This window comes from Pleurodeles waltl, chromosome 7 (genome assembly GCF_031143425.1).
Source record: "Pleurodeles waltl isolate 20211129_DDA chromosome 7, aPleWal1.hap1.20221129, whole genome shotgun sequence".
NCBI classification, from domain to species: Eukaryota; Metazoa; Chordata; class Amphibia; order Caudata; family Salamandridae; genus Pleurodeles; species Pleurodeles waltl.
Genome location: NC_090446.1, coordinates 5,280,579 through 5,305,983, shown reverse-complemented (window position 1 = coordinate 5,305,983; position 25,405 = coordinate 5,280,579). Strand labels below are relative to the sequence as shown.

General features: G+C 44.5%; 1 protein-coding gene across 1 annotated transcript; it reads left to right on the top strand.

The window, feature by feature from the left end:
• The first annotated feature begins 240 nt into the window (after positions 1–240).
• On the top strand, positions 241–21,941 carry LOC138303496 (zinc finger protein 84-like). The gene is made up of 2 exons (XM_069242675.1): positions 241–351; positions 15,742–21,941. The coding sequence occupies exon 2, from the start codon at positions 16,246–16,248 to the stop codon at positions 17,530–17,532; it is 1,287 nt and encodes a 428-aa protein (XP_069098776.1). The 5' UTR covers positions 241–351; positions 15,742–16,245; the 3' UTR covers positions 17,533–21,941.
• Positions 21,942–25,405: the final 3,464 nt, after the last annotated feature.

The window sequence follows — 25,405 nt, the reverse complement described above, 5'->3', positions numbered from 1 at the left end:
CAGTGTCGCAGGGACTGGGCATGCGCAGCACGAGCGCGCTAGGGCACGTCAGACAGTGTCGCAGGGACTGGGCATGCGCAGCACGAGCGCGCTAGGGCACGTCAGACAGTGCCGCAGGGACTGGGCATGCGCAGCACGAGCGCGCTAGCGCACGTCAGACAGTGCCGCAGGGACTGGGCATGCGCAGCACGAGCGCGCTAGGGCACGTCAGACAGTGTCGCAGGGACTGGGCATGCGCAGCCGGGTTGCCGAGGCCCCGCCCACGCGCCGGTGCCCGGTATTTCAGTTCTCGTTCTCCCCGCTGCTGAGCGCCTGGAGGCCCGACGCTCCCCGGAGCCCCGAGCGCTGCCGGTAGGTCCCGCCCGCTGACACTGGTGGGTTGTCCCCTCCCGGCGGGGTCGTGTGCGGGGCTGCGGGTGCGCTGCCGAGCGGTGCGATCGTTTCACGAGGCCTCTCTCCGCTGGAGGCGTCGGCACATGGGGCCGTTTCTTGGCCGCCCCGCTGTAGTGTTCATGTAGCCCCAGACCCCCAGGTGCTGCACCGGTGCCTGCCCGTGCCGGGCGCGCTAGCGGGAACGGAATTGTTTCGGGAGTAAGATTAACAGAATACGAACAGTCTCGGGTAGGTAATGGGCAACACCTGGAGAATTTGGACACAATAATAAAAACCAAGCTAAGAAGAACGGTGCAAGCACTTGGAGCATCATTCATTAAAGATTGCATCAGAGAAGCTTGCATTAAACATGCATTGTGGCAGTGGGTTAGGGTTACACGTGGACATCTGTGCATTAAACATGCATTGTTGCAGTGGGTTTGGGTTACACGTGGACATCTGTGCATTAAACATGCATTGTTGCAGTGGGTTTGGGTTACACGTGGACATCTGTGCATTAAACATGCATTGTTGCAGTGGGTTTGGGTTACACGTGGACATCTGTGCATTAAACATGCATTGTTGCAGTGGGTTTGGGTTACACGTGGACATCTGTGCATTAAACATGCATTGTGGCAGTGGGTTGGGGTTACACGTGGACATCTGTGCATTAAACATGCATTGTGGCAGTGAGTTGGGGTTCCACGTGGACATCTGTGCATTAAACATGCATTGTGGCAATGGGTTAGGGTTACACATGGACATCTGTGCATTAAACATGCATTGTGGCAGTGGGTTGGGGTTACACGTGGACATCTGTGCATTAAACATGCATTGTGGCAGTGGGTTGGGGTTCCACGTGGACATCTGTGCATTAAACATGCATTGTGGCAGTGGGTTGGGGTTACACGTGGACAGCTGTGCATTAAACATGCATTATGGCAGTGGGTTAGGGTTACACGTGGACATCTGTGCATTAAACATGCATTGTTGCAGTGGATTGGGGTTACACGTGGACAGCTGTGCATTAAACATGCACTGTTGCAGTGGGTTGGGGTTCCACGTGGACAGCTGTGCATTAAACATGCACTGTTGCAGTGGGTTGGGGATACACGTGGACAGCTGTGCATTAAACATGCACTGTTGCAGTGGGTTGGGGTTCCACGTGGACAGCTGTGCATTAAACATGCACTGTTGCAGTGGGTTGGGGATACACGTGGACAGCTGTGCATTAAACATGCATTGTTGCAGTGGGTTGGGGTTACACGTGGACAGCTGTGCATTAAACATGCATGTTCCACGTGGACAGCTGTGCATTAAACATGCATTGTGGCAGTGGGTTGGGGTTCCACGTGGACATCTGTGCATTAAACATGCATTGTGGCAGTGGGTTGGGGTTCCACGTGGACATCTGTGCATTAAACATGCATTGTGGCAGTGGGTTGGGGTTCCACGTGGACAGCTGTGCATTAAACATGCATTGTGGCAGTGGGTTGGGGTTCCACGTGGACAGGTGTGCATTAAACATGCATTGTGGCAGTGGGTTGGGGTTCCACGTGGACAGCTGTGCATTAAACATGCATTGTGGCAGTGGGTTGGGGTTCCACGTGGACAGCTGTGCATTAAACATGCATGTTCCACGTGGACAGCTGTGCATTAAGCATGCATTGTGGCAATGGGTTAGGGTTACACGTGGACATCTGTGCATTAAACATGCATTGTGGCAGTGGGTTGGGGTTACACGTGGACATCTGTGCATTAAACATGCATTGTGGCAGTGGGTTAGGGTTACACGTGGACATCTGTGCATTAAACATGCATTGTGGCAGTGGGTTGGGGTTACACGTGGACATCTGTGCATTAAACATGCATTGTGGCAGTGGGTTGGGGTTCCACGTGGACATCTGTGCATTAAACATGCATTGTGGCAGTGGGTTGGGGTTCCACGTGGACATCTGTGCATTAAACATGCATTGTGGCAGTGGGTTGGGGTTCCACGTGGACATCTGTGCATTAAACATGCATTGTGGCAGTGGGTTGGGGTTCCACGTGGACATCTGTGCATTAAACATGCATTGTGGCAGTGGGTTGGGGTTCCACGTGGACATCTGTGCATTAAACATGCATTGTGGCAGTGGGTTGGGGTTCCACGTGGACATCTGTGCATTAAACATGCATTGTGGCAGTGGGTTGGGGTTACACGTGGACAGCTGTGCATTAAACATGCATTGTTGCAGTGGGTTGGGGTTACACGTGGACAGCTGTGCATTAAACATGCATTGTTGCAGTGGATTGGGGTTACACATGGACATCTGTGCATTAAACATGCATTGTGGCAATGGGTTAGGGTTACACATGGACGGCTGTGCATTAAACATGCATTGTTGCAGTGGATTGGGGTTACACATGGACATCTGTGCATTAAACATGCATTGTGGCAATGGGTTAGGGTTACACATGGACGGCTGTGCATTAAACATGCATTGTTGCAGTGGATTGGGGTTACACATGGACAGCTGTGCATTAAACAAGCATTGTGGCAGTGGGTTGGGGTTCCACGTGGACAGCTGTGCATTAAACATGCACTGTTGCAGTGGGTTGGGGTTCCACGTGGACAGCTGTGCATTAAACATGCATTGATGCAGTGGGTTGGGGTTACACGTGGACAGCTGTGCATTAAACATGCATTGTTGCAGTGGATTGGGGTTACACATGGACATCTGTGCATTAAACATGCATTGTGGCAATGGGTTAGGGTTACACATGGACGGCTGTGCATTAAACATGCATTGTTGCAGTGGATTGGGGTTACACATGGACATCTGTGCATTAAACATGCATTGTGGCAATGGGTTGGGGTTACACATGGACGGCTGTGCATTAAACATGCATTGTGGCAGTGGGTTGGGGTTCCACGTGGACAGCTGTGCATTAAACATGCATTGTTGCAGTGGATTGGGGTTACACATGGACATCTGTGCATTAAACATGCATTGTGGCAGTGGGTTGGGGTTCCACGTGGACATCTGTGCATTAAACATGCATTGTGGCAGTGGGTTGGGGTTCCACGTGGACAGCTGTGCATTAAACATGCATTGTGGCAGTGGGTTGGGGTTCCACGTGGACAGCTGTGCATTAAACATGCATTGTGGCAGTGGGTTGGGGATACACGTGGACAGCTGTGCATTAAACATGCATGTTCCACGTGGACAGCTGTGCATTAAACATGCACTGTTGCAGTGGGTTGGGGTTACACATGGACAGCTGTGCATTAAACATGCATTGTGGCAGTGGGTTGGGGTTCCACGTGGACAGCTGTGCATTAAACATGCATTGTTGCAGTGGGTTGGGGTTACACGTGGACATCTGTGCATTAAACATGCATTGTGGCAGTGGGTTGGGGTTCCACGTGGACATCTGTGCATTAAACATGCATTGTGGCAGTGGGTTGGGGTTCCACGTGGACAGGTGTGCATTAAACATGCATTGTGGCAGTGGGTTGGAGTTCCACGTGGACAGGTGTGCATTAAACATGCATTGTGGCAGTGGGTTGGGGTTCCACGTGGACAGCTGTGCATTAAACATGCACTGTTGCAGTGGGTTGGGGTTCCACGTGGACAGCTGTGCATTAAACATGCACTGTTGCAGTGGGTTGGGATTCCACGTGGACAGCTGTGCATTAAACATGCATTGATGCAGTGGGTTGGGGTTACACGTGGACAGCTGTGCATTAAACATGCATTGTTGCAGTGGATTGGGGTTACACATGGACATCTGTGCATTAAACATGCATTGTGGCAATGGGTTAGGGTTACACATGGACGGCTGTGCATTAAACATGCATTGTTGCAGTGGATTGGGGTTACACATGGACATCTGTGCATTAAACATGCATTGTGGCAATGGGTTGGGGTTACACATGGACGGCTGTGCATTAAACATGCATTGTGGCAGTGGGTTGGGGTTCCACGTGGACAGCTGTGCATTAAACATGCATTGTTGCAGTGGATTGGGGTTACACATGGACATCTGTGCATTAAACATGCATTGTGGCAGTGGGTTGGGGTTCCACGTGGACAGCTGTGCATTAAACATGCATTGTGGCAGTGGGTTGGGGTTCCACGTGGACAGCTGTGCATTAAACATGCATTGTGGCAGTGGGTTGGGGTTCCACGTGGACAGCTGTGCATTAAACATGCATTGTGGCAGTGGGTTGGGGATACACGTGGACAGCTGTGCATTAAACATGCATGTTCCACGTGGACAGCTGTGCATTAAACATGCACTGTTGCAGTGGGTTGGGGTTACACATGGACAGCTGTGCATTAAACATGCATTGTGGCAGTGGGTTGGGGTTCCACGTGGACAGCTGTGCATTAAACATGCATTGTTGCAGTGGGTTGGGGTTACACGTGGACATCTGTGCATTAAACATGCATTGTGGCAGTGGGTTGGGGTTCCACGTGGACATCTGTGCATTAAACATGCATTGTGGCAGTGGGTTGGGGTTCCACGTGGACAGGTGTGCATTAAACATGCATTGTGGCAGTGGGTTGGGGTTCCACGTGGACAGCTGTGCATTAAACATGCACTGTTGCAGTGGGTTGGGGTTCCACGTGGACAGCTGTGCATTAAACATGCACTGTTGCAGTGGGTTGGGATTCCACGTGGACAGCTGTGCATTAAACATGCATTGATGCAGTGGGTTGGGGTTACACGTGGACAGCTGTGCATTAAACATGCATTGTTGCAGTGGATTGGGGTTACACATGGACATCTGTGCATTAAACATGCATTGTGGCAATGGGTTAGGGTTACACATGGACGGCTGTGCATTAAACATGCATTGTTGCAGTGGATTGGGGTTACACATGGACATCTGTGCATTAAACATGCATTGTGGCAATGGGTTGGGGTTACACATGGACGGCTGTGCATTAAACATGCATTGTGGCAGTGGGTTGGGGTTCCACGTGGACAGCTGTGCATTAAACATGCATTGTTGCAGTGGATTGGGGTTACACATGGACATCTGTGCATTAAACATGCATTGTGGCAGTGGGTTGGGGTTCCACGTGGACATATGTGCATTAAACATGCATTGTGGCAGTGGGTTGGGGTTCCACGTGGACAGCTGTGCATTAAACATGCATTGTGGCAGTGGGTTGGGGTTCCACGTGGACAGCTGTGCATTAAACATGCATTGTGGCAGTGGGTTGGGGATACACGTGGACAGCTGTGCATTAAACATGCATGTTCCACGTGGACAGCTGTGCATTAAACATGCACTGTTGCAGTGGGTTGGGGTTACACATGGACAGCTGTGCATTAAATATGCATTGTGGCAGTGGGTTGGGGTTCCACGTGGACAGCTGTGCATTAAACATGCATTGTTGCAGTGGATTGGGGTTACACATGGACATCTGTGCATTAAACATGCATTGTGGCAGTGGGTTGGGGTTCCACGTGGACAGCTGTGCATTAAACATGCATTGTGGCAGTGGGTTGGGGTTCCATGTGGACAGCTGTGCATTAAACATGCATTGTGGCAGTGGGTTGGGGTTCCACGTGGACAGGTGTGCATTAAACATGCATTGTGGCAGTGGGTTGGGGTTCCACGTGGACAGCTGTGCATTAAACATGCATTGTGGCAGTGGGTTGGGGATACACATGGACAGCTGTGCATTAAACATGCATTGTGGCAGTGGGTTGGGGTTCCACGTGGACAGCTGTGCATTAAACATGCATGTTCCACGTGGACAGCTGTGCATTAAACATGCATTGTGGCAGTGGGTTGGGGTTCCACGTGGACAGCTGTGCATTAAACATGCATTGTGGCAGTGGGTTGGAGTTCCACGTGGACAGCTGTGCATTAAACATGCATTGTGGCAGTGGGTTGGGGTTCCACGTGGACAGCTGTGCATTAAACATGCATTGTGGCAGTGGGTTGGGGTTACACGTGGACGGCTGTGCATTAAACATGCATTGTGGCAGTGGGTTGGGGATACACATGGACATCTGTGCATTAAACATGCATTGTGGCAATGGGTTAGGGTTACACATGGACGGCTGTGCATTAAACATGCATTGTTGCAGTGGATTGGGGTTACACATGGACATCTGTGCATTAAACATGCATTGTGGCAATGGGTTGGGGTTACACATGGACGGCTGTGCATTAAACATGCATTGTGGCAGTGGATTGGGGTTACACATGGACAGCTGTGCATTAAACATGCATTGTGCAGTGGGTTGGGGTTCCACGTGGACAGCTGTGCATTAAACATGCATTGTGGCAGTGGGTTGGGGTTCCACGTGGACAGCTGTGCATTAAACATGCATGTTTCACGTGGACAGCTGTGCATTAAACATGTATTGTTGCAGTGGGTTGGGGTTCCACGTGGACAGCTGTGCATTAAACATGCATTGTGGCAGTGGGTTGGGGTTCCACGTGGACAGCTGTGCATTAAACATGCATTGTGGCAGTGGGTTGGGGTTCCACGTGGACAGCTGTGCATTAAACATGCATTGTGGCAGTGGGTTGGGGTTACACGTGGACGGCTGTGCATTAAACATGCATTGTGGCAGTGGGTTGGGGATACACATGGACATCTGTGCATTAAACATGCATTGTGGCAATGAGTTAGGGTTACACATGGACGGCTGTGCATTAAACATGCATTGTTGCAGTGGATTGGGGTTACACATGGACATCTGTGCATTAACCACTTCGCTGCCAGGCCTTTTCCCCCTCCTGTGCCAGGCCTTTTTTTGCCTATTTGGGGCAGTTCGCGCTTAGGCCCGCATAACTTTTTGTCCACATGAGCTAACCAAGCCAAATTTGCGTCCTTTTTTTCCAACATCCTAGGGATTCTGGAGGTACCCAGACTTTGTGGGTTCCCCTGAAAGAGGCCAATCAATTGGCCAAAATACAGGGAAAATTTTGTTTTTTTCAAAAAAATTGGAAAAAGTGGCTGCAGAAGAAGGCTTGTGGTTTTTCCCCTGAAAATGGCATCAACAAAGGGTTTGCGGTGCTAAACTCAGCAGCTTCCCAGCTTTCAGGAACAGGCAGACTTGAATCCGAAAACCCAATTTTTCAACACAATTTTGGCATTTTACTGGGGCATACCCCATTTGTGCAATTTTTTGTGCTTTCAGCCTCCTTCCAGTCAGTGACAGGAATGGTCATGAAACCAATGCTGGATCCCAGAAACCTAAACATTTCTGAAAAGTAGACAACATTCTGAATTCAGCAAGGGGTCATTTGTGTAGATCCTACAAGGGTTTCCTACAGAAAATAACAGCTGAAAAAGAAAAATATTGAAATTGAGGTGAAAAAAACATAAATTTTTCTCTACTTTTTACTCTGTAACTTTTCCCTGCAATGTCAGATTATCGAAAGCAATATACCGTTACGTCTGCTGGACTCCTCTGGTTGCGGGGATATATAGGGTTTGTAGGTTCATCAAGAACCCGAGGAACCCAGAGCCAATAAATGAGCTGCACCCTGCAGTGCGTTTTCATTCTATACCGGGTATACAGTAATTCATTTGCTGAAATATAAGGAGTAAAAAATAGCTATCAAGAAAACCTTTGCATTTCCAAAAAGGGCACAAGATAAGGTGTTGAGGAGCAGTGGTTATTTGCACATCTCTGAATTCCGGGGTGACCATAGTAGCACGTGAATTACATGGAATTTCTCAAATAGATATCTTTTTTACACACACCCCTATATTTGGAAGGAATAAATGTAGAGAAAGACAAGGGGCAATAACACTTGTTTTGCTATTCTATGTTCCCCCAAGTCTCCCGATAAAAATGATACCTCACTTGTTTGGGTAGGCCTAGCGCCCGCGACAGGATATGCCCCAAAACACAACGTGGACACATCACAGAAAACAGAGCTGTTTTTAGCAAAGTGACTACCTGTAGATTTTGGCCTCTAGCTCAGCCGCCACCTAGGGAAACCTACCAAACCTGTGCATTTCTGAAAACTAGAGACCTAGGGGAATCCAAGGAGGGGTGACTTGTGTGGCTCGGACCAGGTTCTGTTACCCAGAATCCTTTGCAAACCTCAAAATTTGGCTAAAAAAACACATGTTCCTCACATTTCTGTGGCAGAAAGTTCTGGAATCTGAGAGGAGCGACAAATTTCCTTCCACCCAGCGTTCCCCCACGTCTCCCGATAAAAATGATACCTCACTTGTGTGGGTAGGCCTAGCGCCCGCGACAGGATATGCCCCAAAACACAACCTGGACACATCACAGAAAACAGAGCTGTTTTTAGCAAAGTGACTACCTGTAGATTTTGGCCTGTAGCTCAGCCGCCACCTAGGGAAACCTACCAAACCTGTGCATTTCTGAAAACTAGAGACCTAGGGGAATCCAAGGAGGGGTGACTTGTGTGGCTCGGACCAGGTTCGGTTACCCAGAATCCTTTGCAAACCTCAAAATTTGGCTAAAAAAACACATGTTCCTCACATTTCTGTGGCAGAAAGTTCTGGAATCTGAGAGGAGCCACAAATTTCCTTCCACCCAGCGTTCCCCCACGTCTCCCGATAAAAATGATACCTCACTTGTGTGGGTAGGCCTAGCGCCCGCGACAGGATATGCCCCAAAACACAACGTGGACATATCACAGAAAACAGAGCTGTTTTTAGCAAAGTGACTACCTGTAGATTTTGGCCTCTAGCTCAGCCGCCACCTAGGGAAACCTACCAAACCTATGCATTTCTGAAAACTAGAGACCTAGGGGAATCCAAGGAGGGGTGACTTGTGTGGCTCGGACCAGGTTCTGTTACCCAGAATCCTTTGCAAACCTCAAAATTTGGCTAAAAAAACACATGTTCCTCACATTTCTGTGGCAGAAAGTTCTGGAATCTGAGAGGAGCCACAAATTTCCTTCCACCCAGCGTTCCCCCACGTCTCCCGATAAAAATGATACCTCACTTGTGTGGGTAGGCCTAGCGCCCGCGACAGGATATGCCCCAAAACACAACGTGGACATATCACAGAAAACAGAGCTGTTTTTAGCAAAGTGACTACCTGTAGATTTTGGCCTCTAGCTCAGCCGCCACCTAGGGAAACCTACCAAACCTATGCATTTCTGAAAACTAGAGACCTAGGGGAATCCAAGGAGGGGTGACTTGTGTGGCTCGGACCAGGTTCTGTTACCCAGAATCCTTTGCAAACCTCAAAATTTGGCTAAAAAAACACATGTCCCTCACATTTCTGTGGCAGAAAGTTCTGGAATCTGAGAGGAGCTACATATTTCCTTCCACCCAGCGTTCCCCCAAGTCTCCCGATAAAAATGATACCTCACTTGCGTGGGTAGGCCTAGCGCCGGCGACAGGAAACACCCCAAAGCGCAACGTGGACACATCCTACATTTTGGAAAAAAACAGAGGTGTTTTTTGCGAAGTGCCTACCTGTAGATTTTGGCCTCTAGCTCAGCCGGCACCTAGGGAAACCTACCAAACCTGTGCATTTCTGAAAACTAGAGACCTAGGGGAATCCAAGGAGGGGTGACTTGCGGGGCTCGGACCAGGTTCTGTTACCCAGAATCCTTTGCAAACCTCAAAATTTGGCTAAAAATACACATGTTACTCACATTTCTGTGGCAGAAAGTTCTGGAATCTGAGAGGAGCCACAAATTTCCTTCTACCCAGCGTTCCCCCAAGTCTCCCGATAAAAATGATACATCACTTGTGTGGGTAGGGCTAGCGCCCACGAAAGGAAAGGACCCAAAACACAACGTGGACACATCACATTTTTTTATAAAAAGCAGTGCCTACCTGTGGATTTTGGCCTGTAGCTCAGCCGACACCTGAGGAAACCTAGCAAACCAGTGCATTTTTGAAAACTAGAAACCCAGGGGAATCCAAGATGGGGTGACTTGCGGGGCTCTGACCAGGTTATGTTACCCAGAATCCTTTGCAAACATCAAAATTTGGCCCAAAAAACACTTTTTCCTCTCATTTCGGTGACAGAAAGTTCTGGAATCTGAGAGGAGCCACAAATTTCCTTCCACCCAGCGTTCCCCTAAGTCTCTCGATAAAAATGGTACATCACTTCTGTGGGTAGGCCTAGCGCCCACAAAAGGAAATGGCCCAAAACACAACGTGGACACAACATATTTTTTCACAGAAAACAGAGGTGTTTTTTGCAAGGTGCCTACCTGTGGTGTTTGGCCTGTAGCTCAGCCGGCCCCAGGGGGGGGGGGGGGGGGCAGAAATGCCCTAAAATAAATTTGCCCCCCCAACCCCCACCCTCCCCCGCCGGGAGCGACCCTTGCCTACGGGGTCGCTCCCCCTGCGTGACATTGGCACCAAAAAACAAATCCCCGGTGCCTAGTGGTTTCTGCCCCCTTGGGGGCAGGTTGACCTAAACTCAGCCAATCTGCCCCCAAGGGGGGCAGAAATGGCCTAAATACAATTTGTCCCCCAGGGGAGCGACTTTTGCCTGATGGGTCGCTCCCCATCTCTAAAAAAAAAAAACAAAGAAAAAAAAGAAAAATTCCCCTGGCGCCTAGAGGTTTCTGCCCCCCCCCCCCGGGGGCAGATCGGCCTAATAATAGGCCGATCTGTCCCCCGGGGGGGCAGAAATGGCCTAAAAAAAAATTGCCCCCCCCGGGAGCGACCCTTGCCTACGGGGTCGCTCCCCCTGCGTGACATTGGCGCCAAAAAACAAATCCCCGGTGCCTAGTGGTCTAAATACAATTTGCCCCCCCAGGGGAGCGACCCTTGCCTGATGGGTCGCTCCCCATCTCTAAAAAAAGAAACAACAAAAAAAAAACACACAAAAAAAAAATTGCCCTGGCGCCTAGAGTGTTCTGCCCCCCCCCCCCCGGGGGCAGTTCGGCCTAATAATAGGCCGATCTGTCCCCCGGGGGGGCAGAAATGGCCTAAAATAAATTTGCCCCCCCAACCCCCACCCCCCGCCCCCCGGGAGCGACCCTTGCCTACAGGGTCGCTCCCCCTGCGTGACATTGGCGCCAAAAAACAAATCCCCGGTGCCTAGTGGTTTCTGCCCCCTTGGGGGCAGATTGACCTAAAATCGGCCAATCTGCCCCCAGGGGGGCAGAAATGGTCTAAATACAATTTGCCCCCCAGGGGAGCGACCCTTGCCTGATGGGTCGCTCACCATCTCTAAAAAAAAAGAAAGAACAAAAAAAAAAAACACAAAAAAAAAATTTGCCCTGGCGCCTAGAGGTTTCTTCCCCCCCTGGGGGCAGATCGGCCTAATAATAGGCCGATCTGCCCCCAGGGGGGGCAGAAATGGCCTAAAATAAATTGCCCTCCCCCCCAGGGAGCGACCCTTGCCTAAGGGGTCGCTCCCTTTGCGTGAAATTCACGCAAAGAAAAAACTCCCTGGTGTCTAGTGGTTTCTACCCCCCTTGGGGGCAGATTGGCCTCATCAAAATAGGCCAATCTGCCCCCAAGGGGGGCAGAAATGGCCAAAATATAATTTTCCCCCAAGGGGAGCGACCCTTGCCTAAGGAGTCGCTCCCCACCTCAATAAAAAAAAAATGAAACAAAAAAAAAAAAATGATCCCTGGTGCCTAGAGGTTTCTGCCCCCCCTGGGGGCAGATCGGCCTAGTAAGGCCGATCTGCCCCCAGGGGGGGCAGAAAAGGCCTTTTCAAAAAAATGCCCCCCCTGGGAGCGACCCTTGCCCAAGGGGTCGCTCCCTTTGGTCAATTTCAATGAAAAAAAAAAAAATACCTGGTGTCTAGTGGGGTTTCAAAAGCCGGATTGCAAGCAATCCGGCTTTTGAAACCCTCGGAGGGACTTCAAAGGGAAGGAAATACTTTTCCTTCCCTTTGAAGCCCCTCCGGGCCTCCCAAGTGATTGAAAAAGAAATGCTTTTGCATTTCTTTTTCAATCGCGCTGGAAGCAGAGCTTCCAGCGCGACTAGGGAGGCCCCTGTGACAAATCAGCGCGCGCTCGCGTGCTGACGTCACAGGGGGGGGTGGGGGGGGTCGGGGGTGGAAGGGGAAGGGATTCCCCGGTCAGCCCTGACCTAGGGGGGTGGGGGGGCGGCCCTCCGGAGGAGCGCTAGCGCTTCTCCCGAGGGAAGCATTCAGGACGTAATGGTTACGTCCATGGCGCCACACGGGCGCTGCCATGGACGTAACCATTACGTCCGTGGCGGGGAAGGGGTTAAACATGCATTGTGGCAATGGGTTGGGGTTACACATGGACGGCTGTGCATTAAACATGCATTGTGGCAGTGGATTGGGGTTACACATGGACAGCTGTGCATTAAACATACATTGTGGCAGTGGATTGGGGTTACACATGGACAGCTGTGCATTAAACATGCATTGTGGCAGTGGATTGGGGTTACACATGGACAGCTGTGCATTAAACATGCATTGTGGCAGTGGATTGGGGTTATACATGGACAGCTGTGCATTAAACATGCATTGTTGCAGTGGGTTGGGGTTACACATGGACAGTGAAGGACTGGCTGGGTTTTGGACACTTTTTAATGCGGGTTCAGTTTTTATACCGGGCGGTATAAACGTTTTAAAACAGATACTGGATCTTGCATGTTTAAAACTAGAAAGGGGGTTCCTAGCAAAGTTGCCTAGTGTCTACCTGGATAGGTAGGATAGGGAGGCCACTCACAGGTAGATTATTCACAGGCGTGGCGCAGTGGGGCAGAGCAGCGGCCAGTAGAACATATTTTGTGCCACCATACGCAGATGATGCATTAGCATATCTGCAAGACTTGCGCGCTTGGTTTCTCACCTTCTCCAGACTATTCCCTACAGGAAATGGAGGAGCATGAATTACCAAATTTAGGTACAGAACGGGAGACGAGAAGTCTTCAGAACCTTGACAAGCAGGTCACACATGACAGATCCAACACACTCTAAATATGGGAAACCTTGACAGGGCTCAGGCACATGGTTGAGTTTTGGAAAACTCTGTCCTTATGAATCATGTGTGGGAATAGAAGTGGCCAAAATGTTTTTTCTATTTAGCTGCCTCTGTATGCTATAGAATTGTTTGTGCCTGATGTCATTTAGAGTCTTTAAGGAAATCAATGGCCTCAAGTACTTTAGTGTGGTCGGGCAAATGCAGTTAGGTTAAGTGGCCACACTGAAGCTCGTAGTAGATTAAACATGGTTGTCTGGGACTTCCTAACTTATTTTTTTTATATTATGTACTGACACAATTACAACCCTCAGTGGGCTGGTTTGACAGAAGCCATAAAAAACCTGTGAATTGTAACATACCGATTGAGAACATTTCCAGCAGCATTTATGATGGGACAAAGCATAGCAAATACTAAACCCAAATGTGGTAAGTCGGGATACTGTCCAGGAAAAAGCAGTTTAGAGGGTACTGAAGTGACCAGCCTTGGCTGCTGACATTCCACTGTGGTCCATAAGACCACTCAAAAATAGAAAGCAGGATTTGTCAGTACTACACTGTTAGGAGGCAGGATATGTGATAGGAGGTTTTAGACCAGAACAGCAGATACCTTACCTTGGCGGAGGCACAAGAAGTGTTCAGGTGGGCCTGGGATGATTCTTCCAATACGTAAAATAAGCACACACAACTAGAGAAATAAGGACATAATTTTCAGATACACCTACCACGAATACCACAATCCCAATAATACTAAATCTGACAGAAAATTGGTAACACATTTATATACAGCACTCCTACAAGATTCAGGGGAGATAGGATGGCAGGACACAAGAGCTGGTCACTGGACTGCTCCGACCCATTGATGCACACAGACTGGAAGAAAGCATGTCAAAAAGCTTTCAGCCACTGCAAGTTTAGATAGAATTCCGTTTTACCAACTTGTATCATGCCACAAACTTTGGCAAGTTCATACCCAGGAAGATCCCTGGGATGTAGTTGATGTGGAACATTGGTGGCTGACTTTCTACCCATGGTACGGATGTGTCCATTTAGCTTGGTGTTCTGGGGCACCATTGTAGAGGAACTTAAACAGCAATGGGATCAATACCGGATAAAGGTATAAATTAATGGCTATAAGGAACAGTGCGTGTGAAAAACCAGCATGCTGCTCTAGGTTCCATTCTAGCAAAAATAAAAAAATCTCCTTCCTCTTGGTCATACCATCAGCGCCCAAGTATGATAAATGGAAAGTGAACTTGTTAAAGTGGGTCCTGGCCAGTAAAGAATATATGGCGCTCGTATGGAAGATGACAAACTAAGAGGAGACCTAACACCGTGGGCAGAAACTTTGGTATGACTGACCAGTCTACTGGTCAATAGACCACTATAAAGACTTGAACACGTGAATATGTATGAAGAGGATGAAACAGTGAATAGGGAGAAAACCCAGATTTCAAAGTATAAGGAATAATGAAAAAATGAGTTTAAAAGTTCTGCTAACTAGAAAGGTTTACTAATGAAATGATGAACCAATCGCAGGTGTTGGGAGATTGTTAAATTGACGTTGCATTGACTTTGATAACTGTGGATGAATTGTTTTATTCCAGATACATGGTTGCATTTGTTTAAATGTTTGATAAAACTCAATAAAAATAATTTTGAAAAAGTTATTGAGTATCCATTGGTTCGGCTGTGGGTTCATCACTGAGAGTTGGGATCACAAACAAGTGAGTACCACATCTTTACTTTGATCTGTTCACATAAACATGTTTTCAAATGCTCGCAGGGCTAGTAAATGTATCTGCTTTCCTTCAATGGATAAACTTTCTTTATTTAATACGCTGAGGCACCAGCTGGGTGAAGATTCTAAATTAATAGTTTTCTGTTTTGTTTTGTACTAATTAACTGATTGTTATTTTGTTTTTCTCCTCCAAACGTGTAGAGGTGCCCACAATGTACTTTGAATCTTCATATTCACAGTGAAGTCCTAAAGCCCATCATATTTGAACCACGTACATCTTCTTGTGGCAGCGCCATGGGTTTCTCAGTTCTTGCACACCGCACTGTTTCTTGTCTCCAAATGTTAATGAGCTATGAGTTCAGCAGTGCAAAATTTAACATTTATTTTTGGTTTGGGTTCCAACAATGTTCATTGTTTTGTTTGGTTCAAATTTTTGGAGTGTAGGTCAGTGCAATATTATAACTGATATTGAAATTATATAAATATGTTGCTAGATTTCCTTTGATTTTATTATTGTGCTTACTACAGGATTACGATCCCACTGATTGATCGAAAGGAGGGTGCTGTGGTAAATGTTTGGGTTTAGGGTCCACAAATAAGAGCTACTGGAAAGGAAACCAATCTCAATAGTACTTCAGTGACAGAGCCTTCTGTCTCGCGCTGCACTCGCTCAGAGAAAATGTGTCTTCTGTACCTTTTGTGTACTGAGTAAAGTTCTAACGGTGTTTCTCTCCTTTTAATCCAGTAGGTGATTGTTGCAGGAGCAGAATTGTCCCTAAAAGGAGTCTGTTAAATTTACATTTTTGCATTTGTAAGACAATGCAAAGTGCCACCGGAACTCTGAGTCACCAAATCTCTGAGGAGTATTTGACTGTGAAATACAAGTGGGATACCCTTACCGAATGTAAAAGAAGTTTGTATTGCAGCACATTCCGTGTTATAACAGTTCAACCCCCGAGTGAGTGTGTAGAGTCTGAGACCGATCAAAGGAACACATCACGTCTCCCTCCAAAAGACAGAAATAAAAGCTGCAATCTAATAATCCTAAATTAGAAATGCATTTGTCACAAAGCACAGATGTGTGCATTATAGAAAGAGTATGAATAACTTATGCGATTACAGTGTTGTTTGTAATACATTTAATTGAGAAGGGATTTTCTCAACATCCTAAGAATACAAATGGACAAGAAACAAAGCACACTTTTGTGAGAATATCAGTGGGAAGAAATGTTTCACTAACCATTAAACAATGCTGGCAGTCAAAAAGCATTGTGGAAAAAGCTTAAATTGCAAGGGAATCGCTATGATCCATGAGAAACCTCACCAATGCACTGATTGTGGGAAGCACTTTAGACATAATATACATCTTTTAATCCACCAGAGAACACATACTGGTGCGAGGCCCTACCAATGCACTGAATGTGAGAAGAGCTTCAGTCGAAAGGGGGTTCTTATTATGCATGAGAGGACACATACAGGTGAGAAACCGTATCATTGCTTTGAGTGTGGAGAAAGCTTCAGTTACAAGATGGGCCTTACAGTCCACCAAAGAACGCATTCAGGAGAGGACCCCTTTCAATGCACCGAATGCGGGAAAAGCTTCAGTCTGAAACGTAATCTTAGAATCCATGAGAGAACACACACAGGAGAAAAACCTTTCACATGCTCTGAATGTGGGAAATGCTTTAGTGATAAGAAGTCACTTATCTACCATGAGAGAACACACACCGGAGAAAAACCTTTTCATTGCACTGAATGTGGAAAGCGCTTCAGAGAGAAGGGACATCTTAATACACATCAGAGAATACATACAGGTGAGAAACCTTACCACTGTATTGAATGTGGGAAAAAGTACTGTCACAAGAACTCTCTTACAATACACCAGAGAACACATACTGGTGAGAAGCCATATCAATGCACTGAATGTGGGAAAAGCTTTACTCATAAGGCAAGTCTTAATAAACATGAGAGAACACATACAGGAGAGAAACCGTATCAATGCAGTGAATGTGGCCAAAGTTTCATTGAAAAGAAAAGACTGAATGAGCATGAGAGAATACATACAGGAGAGAAACCGCACCATTGTATGGAATGTGGGAAAAATTTCAGTAGAAGGGACAAACTTATGATCCATGAAAGAATACATACCGGTGAAAGACCTTATCAATGTCCTGATTGTGGTAAATGCTTACGGTATAAATTAGATCTCATGGTTCATAAGAGAACACATACTGGTGAGAAACCTTATGAGTGCACTGAATGTCGGAAAAGATTCAGCTGGAAAGCACATCTTTCTATCCACCAGAGAACGCATACAGGTGAGAAACCATATCAATGTGCAGAATGTGAAAAATCTTTCAGTGACCAGCGCAATCTTCATAGCCATGAAAGAATACATACTGGTGAGAAACTGCATCCGTGCACTGAATGTAGAAAAAGCTTTGGTCGCAAAGAACATCTTACTAAACATCTGAAAACACATACAAGCAAGAGAGCTAGTCTAAAGAAGAACAAATCATCCAAGCCTAATCCGTAACTTCAAAAATTAAAGCAAGAAAGAAAGGTAATTTGAAGTCTAAATTTGGGTGAAAACAAGAAATACACAAAAAAACAAAGGGCTGCTACCCATCCGGCGCCTTCAATAATTAACACAGGAGAAGAAATAATAAAAGATAGAAAAGGGCCTGCCCATAAAAAATAAAAGCCTGGTTATGTAAATCATATATATTCTAACAGTAAGCACTTGATAGCAGATGGTGTTGAAGAACAAACTTCTGGAATTTATTATTAAAACAGAATGAAACAGAAATCGACATAAACCAACCACAGATTTTACCTGAAAGTAAACGTGCACCAACAGGCGGGATCACATTCAGAAGATAAATCTGGCACTTGAACTCATTGAAAGGGATTCAGATGATGTCACTAAAATAAACTGTATCCAAACTTAACAGACTGACTGGATACAAATAAAGTAATCAAAGCAGCATGTCAGATTAAAAAAAAAAAAAAAAAACAACCGCACCCGTATGAAAGTTCAGAATAGAAAATAAAATTAAAGTACTAGTAGATGATGTGCAGTGCTTGATACGCATTTGAATAAAACTAGGACAGTTACATTTCTGAGGAAGATTGAGATATTTAATGAAGAAATCTTTACCTCAACTGAAGGGCAGTAGTTCACTAAGCAAAACTACTTTTTTAAAGAAGATCTATAGGGCACTGGTTAAAAAAAAAAGAAAAAGAAAATCAAGTTATAAAACGAGACAAAAAGGAACTAGAACTGGTGCATAGGAAAGAAAAGTAGGGAAATTGTGTCATGCACTGTTATACTGAATAGCTGGGCAAACCGAGAGAAATAATATATATCTAAATTCATGATTGGTAAAAGGGTAACCAAAATAAATCATAGAACACCTTAAAATGGTCACACGTTTGGAACTGCATTCCTGGGTGCTAGTCCAAAATCTGTGCCAAACAGTGAACATACATCAACTTGGCTAAGAACAGAAAGATTGGCTGTAGTTTAATTATGCCGTCGTGGATGACTTCAAAAAAGGGCAACATGTTAGTATTGCTTGGCACAATCATAGAAAGCATGTGATAGTGTACCAACCACACTTTGATCGTAATATGACTTGAATTATACGTAATATACAGAGATGCAATATGATTTTTTTAAAACCTCAATGTAACAATGGTAAACTACCCTTCATCTGGATCATGAAGTCAAGCCAGCAACCGGAATGTGAAGGTAAAAGGTTTGTTTTTAGGAATAGTCTATCATCCTTTCAGCTTTTGCTAGCACTTAACCCACTGAACAGCCTTCGCAGGGATCAGCCGGTTTATTGTCAGTTAACAACCAATGACCTAACAAACCTCGTTAAAAAAAGTATATCTGATGTTGTGTAATAATATAACTTATACTTTAAGTGATGACCAAAACACCTGCACATTTGTATGATGAACTCCTGCCCTGCTCAGCAACTGTTCAGAACCACCACTTGAAGAGGGAAGACTGCAACAGACAGAACATCTTAATATATGAAGAGCGTAGCAGTGACAAGCTTCCTCGCCTCTTTGATTTCTTGTTCTGTAGGAATCCAACCTTACTGGGGAAATGTAAGGCCCGATGTCTCCTTTGTCTGAGTTCTTTTACCTCCTGCAGCCTCAAAGCAAGCATGTTGTTCTCTTTGCACTCATATCATGGGGGCAAGATACGGAGAAGTGGTACTGAAAGTTCCTAGCCTCCCCATCAAAGAGGGAAACTACTTTAGTACCTCAGTGAGGACATTAGAAAAGGAAAATATCTTATGAAACGCTAGAAAAATATGTAACCTGCTCTTGGCCAGAATAAGTATCTGAGAGGATGGATGGACTGATGTTTCAGGAAATATTTATGTGCCTTTTCCAGATGTGTGGCGTACTGCAGGCAGAGGGGCACGGTGGATTGAATCCTGGAGTTGGTAACTCTCCTACCTCCCCATCACCACTGAGCCAGCCAAACACAGTCCCACATCACACACCTGTCCAGAGGCATCCTTCGAGCCGCCTTCTCTATGACAAAGGCTCAGCAGGAAGACTGTCCGACTAAGGAGTGAAGACTGGGTGGGTGGGGGTGGGGGGGTTGGCCACTCATGAGGTTATCACTCTTAGACCCCTTCCTTTCTTCACGCCCCTCACTTTACTGAGTGACCTTTTAGACTGCCTCTGGACATTACTAAAAGTTAGTGCTATGCACTACTTCCATGTTGTGGCTTCTGGTAAGGGAATTTCTGATTCTCCTCATGGCTCCAACCCCCCCCCCCCCCTTTAATGCCTGCGTCCTACAACCGCAGAGCAGTAAGCTGAATTCAGAGTGGGAATGGAGGGGCAGAACAGGTCACATCGTTGTCATATTCTTGCCCTACCTTGTTCCATTGATGGTGTTTAGATTTGTGGTTCATACTAAGCTAATACTAACGTAAACAATAACAGATTTGTTTGATCCCAGTTACTGAAAGAGCAGGAATAATTAGATGTGCTATTCAAGCCAAGAAAACTATTTTCCCTGTGAGGGCTTCATTTGTATTTGTGTTATTAATTCTACCTGTGTAAACCATGCCAGAGGTTATCTCACTGCATGTCCAGTGTTTTTCTTTTGATCAGACGTTATTTAAGGAAGGGCTTGAAAGGTCTCTGAATAAGCATTGTTAATAGCACATTTCATAGGTCAGTAGGACTGTTTGACATTCCTTATCAAACGGTGATTAGTAAAAGCTTATGTGAGTTTGCTCTTTTAAGTCTCCTTGTTAAGAAGAGAAGACAGTAATGAAATAATTGTTGTTGAATGTAGTGAGGGATTCTAGGCAAGGTGATTCCGTCTGTATTACTTATCCAGATATATACATGTGATTGCAATAAAGGAAAATACAGCCCTTTGTATCATAATATGTGGACCTGTAGGATTTTATTGCATGTTTGTGATTTATTTTTCTAATATGTATATATAAACCAAGATGTTGATATTCTGAGTAGAATTCTGATTGGGAACACGTCATTGTTGGACTTAAAAGCTAGCCCCACAAGGACCGATATCATGCTGCTTGGTGCAGAAATAATTTGCAGAATTTGAGTTACAGCTGTTTGACAGAATAAAATTACCTGGAAACTTACCCTTAGGTCCATAAATGTGTTTACAGCTAATTCATCTTCTTTGCTTAAAATAGGCTCCAGTTAATAATCTAATCATAAGGAGTAACAAACAGACAGAAGGCACTAGTATGATTAAGGTAGAAATTCTAAAATATAGTTCTTTTTTTGTTTCTTACTATGTCGTTTATTATCTACACATTCATTTGTCTTACTGTACAATTAATGAGCCTTTTATGGCAATTGAAGTTGGACCGTTAAGCTATGAAAACATTAATTCACCCAATAAAAACAAAGGGTTTTAACATTTCATGATCTGAGGATATACTGGTCGATGTTCAGATTATCCCAAATAATGCACTAATCGGATAATAGATAAGCTATGTGCATTCAAAGACCATTCTCAACCAAAAACTGTTCAATTACTGAAGCTCACATCTTACCTCTGAGTGCAGGAGCTCACTGAAGATTGTACTGAAGTTATATATCGATCCTACTGGACAAAACAGAAAGCAAGGGCAACCAATCCTGAATAAATAAAATGTCGGTTTCCTTCAATTAAAAACTGTTTTTTTACATTAAACGATAAGGAAACAACTGATGTGACCAATCCCATGATTACGCGTTGTATGGATTTGAATGAAAGTGAGTCTAATCAGTCAATCCGACGCAATCCAGACATTGAGATAGAGGGGGAGCATGAGGTCCGACATATCTTACATTCTCTAATTTGGAGTAAAATTGCTTTCATAGATGAGATGCAGTTTTGGGTGCTCATTGAAGGTAATACTGTTTAAGTCTATACATGGAGACTAAGTTGTTGTGTGAGGTTTTGCCTTTTTTTATTTTTATTTTATTAAGATCTAGACCTGTAGGGCTCTAGGTCTGTGCCGTACAGTAAAAGAGTAAAATATGACGTTGTATAAATTCTGTTATTTTGTTTATCCCACAATGTAAGATAACACTATAATTTGGTGTGTTGTGTTGAGATAACATACGCTGTTAAAAAAAAAAAAAAATGCTGCTGACTCATTACACATAACATATGACAGGTTACAGAAAAGAAGTTTGGAAATAGGATTTGTAATTATATTTATTTAAGAAAAACAAGTGTGTATTGTCAACGTCATTTTTCGTCTGCTATTAGTATTGTAAATGAAGACTGGGAAGCAGACAATTGTTTAATTATGCATTAAATATTTTGACTTGGTAATTTTGATTTAATAATTAAAACTGGGCAAATCAGTTCATTGGTCATGCTGACTGCAGTTTCTTGTACAACAAACACTGGAAAGTAAATAGGTATGCCCTGTCTGTTGTCTGCTTTTTGTTGGTACCTGTTTGTTGTCTGTGTTGTGTATACAAATATACAGCCATGAAAGTGGGGATGCTTTTGAGTGTGCAGTATATTGAGAAAGAAAATGCAAGAACTAGTCAAAGGATGAACAAATGTGTGGCTGAGTGTGGAAACGGCATGTTCAGATATTCAAAGAAGGCAGATATGTTGGCTTTGCGAATGCTTGTTCTTGTAGTGCTTCCTACCTGATGTATGCCTATTTCTAAGCACACCAAATCCTTGTAGAGGAGGGAATAAAACATATGGTAATTATCAGTCATTTTGTCTGAGCCTTGGAGCAGTAGGTGGTTGTTGGGCAGAAACCTATAATAAATATTCTTTACTGTTTTTGATCCAGGACATAAGATACTTTTTTATTCCATATGCATAACCAGGTCCTTTCTTTTGCACACTTGACCCATTAAGGGTAGTGACCTGGAGCAGTGAATGTTAACTTTATGATGTGGTAGAAGGCCCAGAAGTTAGATGTACTGTGACACTGTAAGTAGATTTATTGTTCAAGTTAATTAAAGCACATTACAATAATTACAAAAAATCATTGATCTAAAAACATTGATGCAATTTGATTAGTGTGAGGTTTTAACAATGTGTAGGATTTATAAGTGTTACTAGGTTAATTGTTAGTCACCAAATTTCACACAGTCTGTTAGTAATCTTCTTGGACGTGATGTAGCCAAAGTCGTATATTTTATTGTGCAACCAAAAATTTGATTTGACATATCCCAGAAGCATAACAACGTAGCATCTTACTCCACTGCTGGAGAAAGACTGGTTTTAAGTACTTACTACTTTAGCCAAAACTGGATATAGACGTAAGATATGTTCAACTGTTTCCATGTACCTGTGATGCAACAACATTTTCTATATGTATTTGCATAGTATGACCATGATCCTTCAAATTGTAATACAGTAATATTATGTTCTCTGGATCTTAAAGCTTTTTTTAATCAAGGAACCTAAATTGAAATCCAAGTAGCCGTCACTGCATAGATTGAGCTTTTCATTATAACTTGTATTTTTACATGTGACTAGGCGCTGCGTTATGGAATCGTGAACAGCTGATATCATCATTTTCTTAATTAGGAGCGTCCTTGTATGCTTCGTTTGCCTTGCAAGCTCCACTGGTGCAAGATTACTGTCTATTAGAACATGCTTTCGTTTTTAGCCTGTTACCACAATTCTTTTCCTTGAAGTTATACTTAGATCTTCATTTGTTATCCCTTTGAGGCTATTTGCTGGAGTGTTGTGGCCATCCCAGAGGTGATTTACTAGGTTTATTAAAGTTGAGGCCTCTTGGTGGTAAAGTTCTAGGCTAATCCGACAATGGGGAGTTGAAGATCTTCAGTTGAGAGATAGTCTAAAATATATATATATTTTAAAGTTATTGCTTTGTGTAGAAGAACCAGCTTTGTTCGTGTAGGGCCAATTGCCTCCTGTGTTTACTTGCAATTGATCTGTCACTTAAGTGCTCTTTATGTAGAAACCAGTTTTTTATGAGTCAGTAGTTAGGCAGAGATAGGTGTGATACTTGCCCATTATTTTTGTTATCCGACTACCAGGCATTGGTCAGTGTTTTTCCAAATGCCAATATTGTTGTCTTACTGAAATGTATCAGTAAACCATTTATTTTGCTGTATTCTTGTAGATGGTTAAATTATTTTTGTAAAACCATGCTGGACATTGGATATTAGAACAAGATCATCTGCAAAGGTGAGGTGGGAGATTCCTTGCTAACCAAATTTGGGTGGATTGCCACCATTCTGTTTAGGAATGTTAGTGAGGTTGGCAATATAGAGCGAAAAATTAAGAGGGGCCAGAACACAACCTTGTTTGAGTCTGTTAGTAACCATTCTTGACGTCGGAGATTCCCATTAGTCAATTTGTTGTGGACCCAAGTGTTCATGTGGAGCTCCATGAATAGATGCGATAGTGCACAATCTGTTCCGCGGGCCTGGAGGTTTGCCCTTAGCTTGCTACTATCCTCCTTAACAAAAGCAGTTGATTATTCAGCAAGCATAGGATTAGATTGCGAGTTGTGTGTTCCACTGAGAGTGGCAAGGGTAATCAAGGCAAACATGTTGTCCACCATTGAACATTTCAGTCTGAAGCCGGTATGGTTAAAGGGGATTATTTCACTTGCCTCACCACATTTTGCGAGAAATGACAATAGATTTTTGGCGGAGATCTTGCTGCCGAAGTGAGACAATAACTATCCAGTTCTGTTTCAGTGCCGCTTTTGAATGAGAGAACCTTTACACAACGGTAGGACCTGCCCATAGAAGATAGTCGAGTTCAACAGGGAGGATAAAATCTAGCTCCAATATTTAGTGGTTGATTTTATTATAGTTAGTGGAATGCTGTTTGGGCCCCTTGCATGTGAATCTTGACACTATTTTATTAGTAATTCCCCCTCATTTCGCAATGTTTTTGTTGGTCCAGTTAATAGAGTAATTTCTTAAGTATTTAGTAGCACTCCTTATAAGTTACTGATGAAAGCTTTCCAACTTGAGTACAATATTGTGTCTACATTGCTGCAGGCCTAAGATTGAGCAGAATTTCCAAATGTCTTTTGCCAATTGCTACTTGCAGTTATGTCCAGACACCTGCCAGTGTTTTGCACCTTATTTTGTGCACCTTATTTCTTCTTGTAAATTTATTTAATTGCTCTTATTTTTAACATTAGAGTTTTTTTGCTTCTGACTGATGTTCAACTTCTACCTGAACAATCTTTTTTCATTGAGTATCAGGGAGTCTGCGATATTGGCCTTCCATGCCCTTTTGAAGCTGATCCCAATAACTTGCCTAAACAGGTACAAATCTCTAATGTCAATCACACTATTGGGGCCAGGGGGAGGATGGTTGTGCTAAAGTATACCCCATGTTAACACAGAGAAGGAATCATTCTAGATCATGGAATAAGCAGTTGTTCAAAGTCATCTGAAGAGTCAATCTTGTTGAAACAATTATATTGTCTCAATGCCTAGTCTTATTTCAGCCAGTTCAGTGCTGCCTAACTGAAGACTTTTATACATTTTAATTCACATATTACACAATGTATGTGGGCTTAGGAAAAAAACATATCAGCAGAAAATACAAGCATTGTGCTCTGTCTCGATGAGGGTGGGCTGTAGCCAGAAATTGACAACTACCACACAGCAGCAGAACTGGGAGTATGAACTGATTAATCAAGTCTGTGTAGGCAGCTGTTACAGACACTGTAGGAAAGTACCCTCTTTTTGGCATGGTTCCTCCCACTTTTTGCCTGCTGTCAGTGTGTCTTGACTGTGTTCACTGGGATACTGCTAACTAGGACCCCATTGACTCTGCTCGCTTTCTCTAAATTTGTTTACTTATGACTTAGCGCACCCCACAATTGGCATACTGGTGCCCCATATAGGTCCCTAGTATATGGTACTTAGGT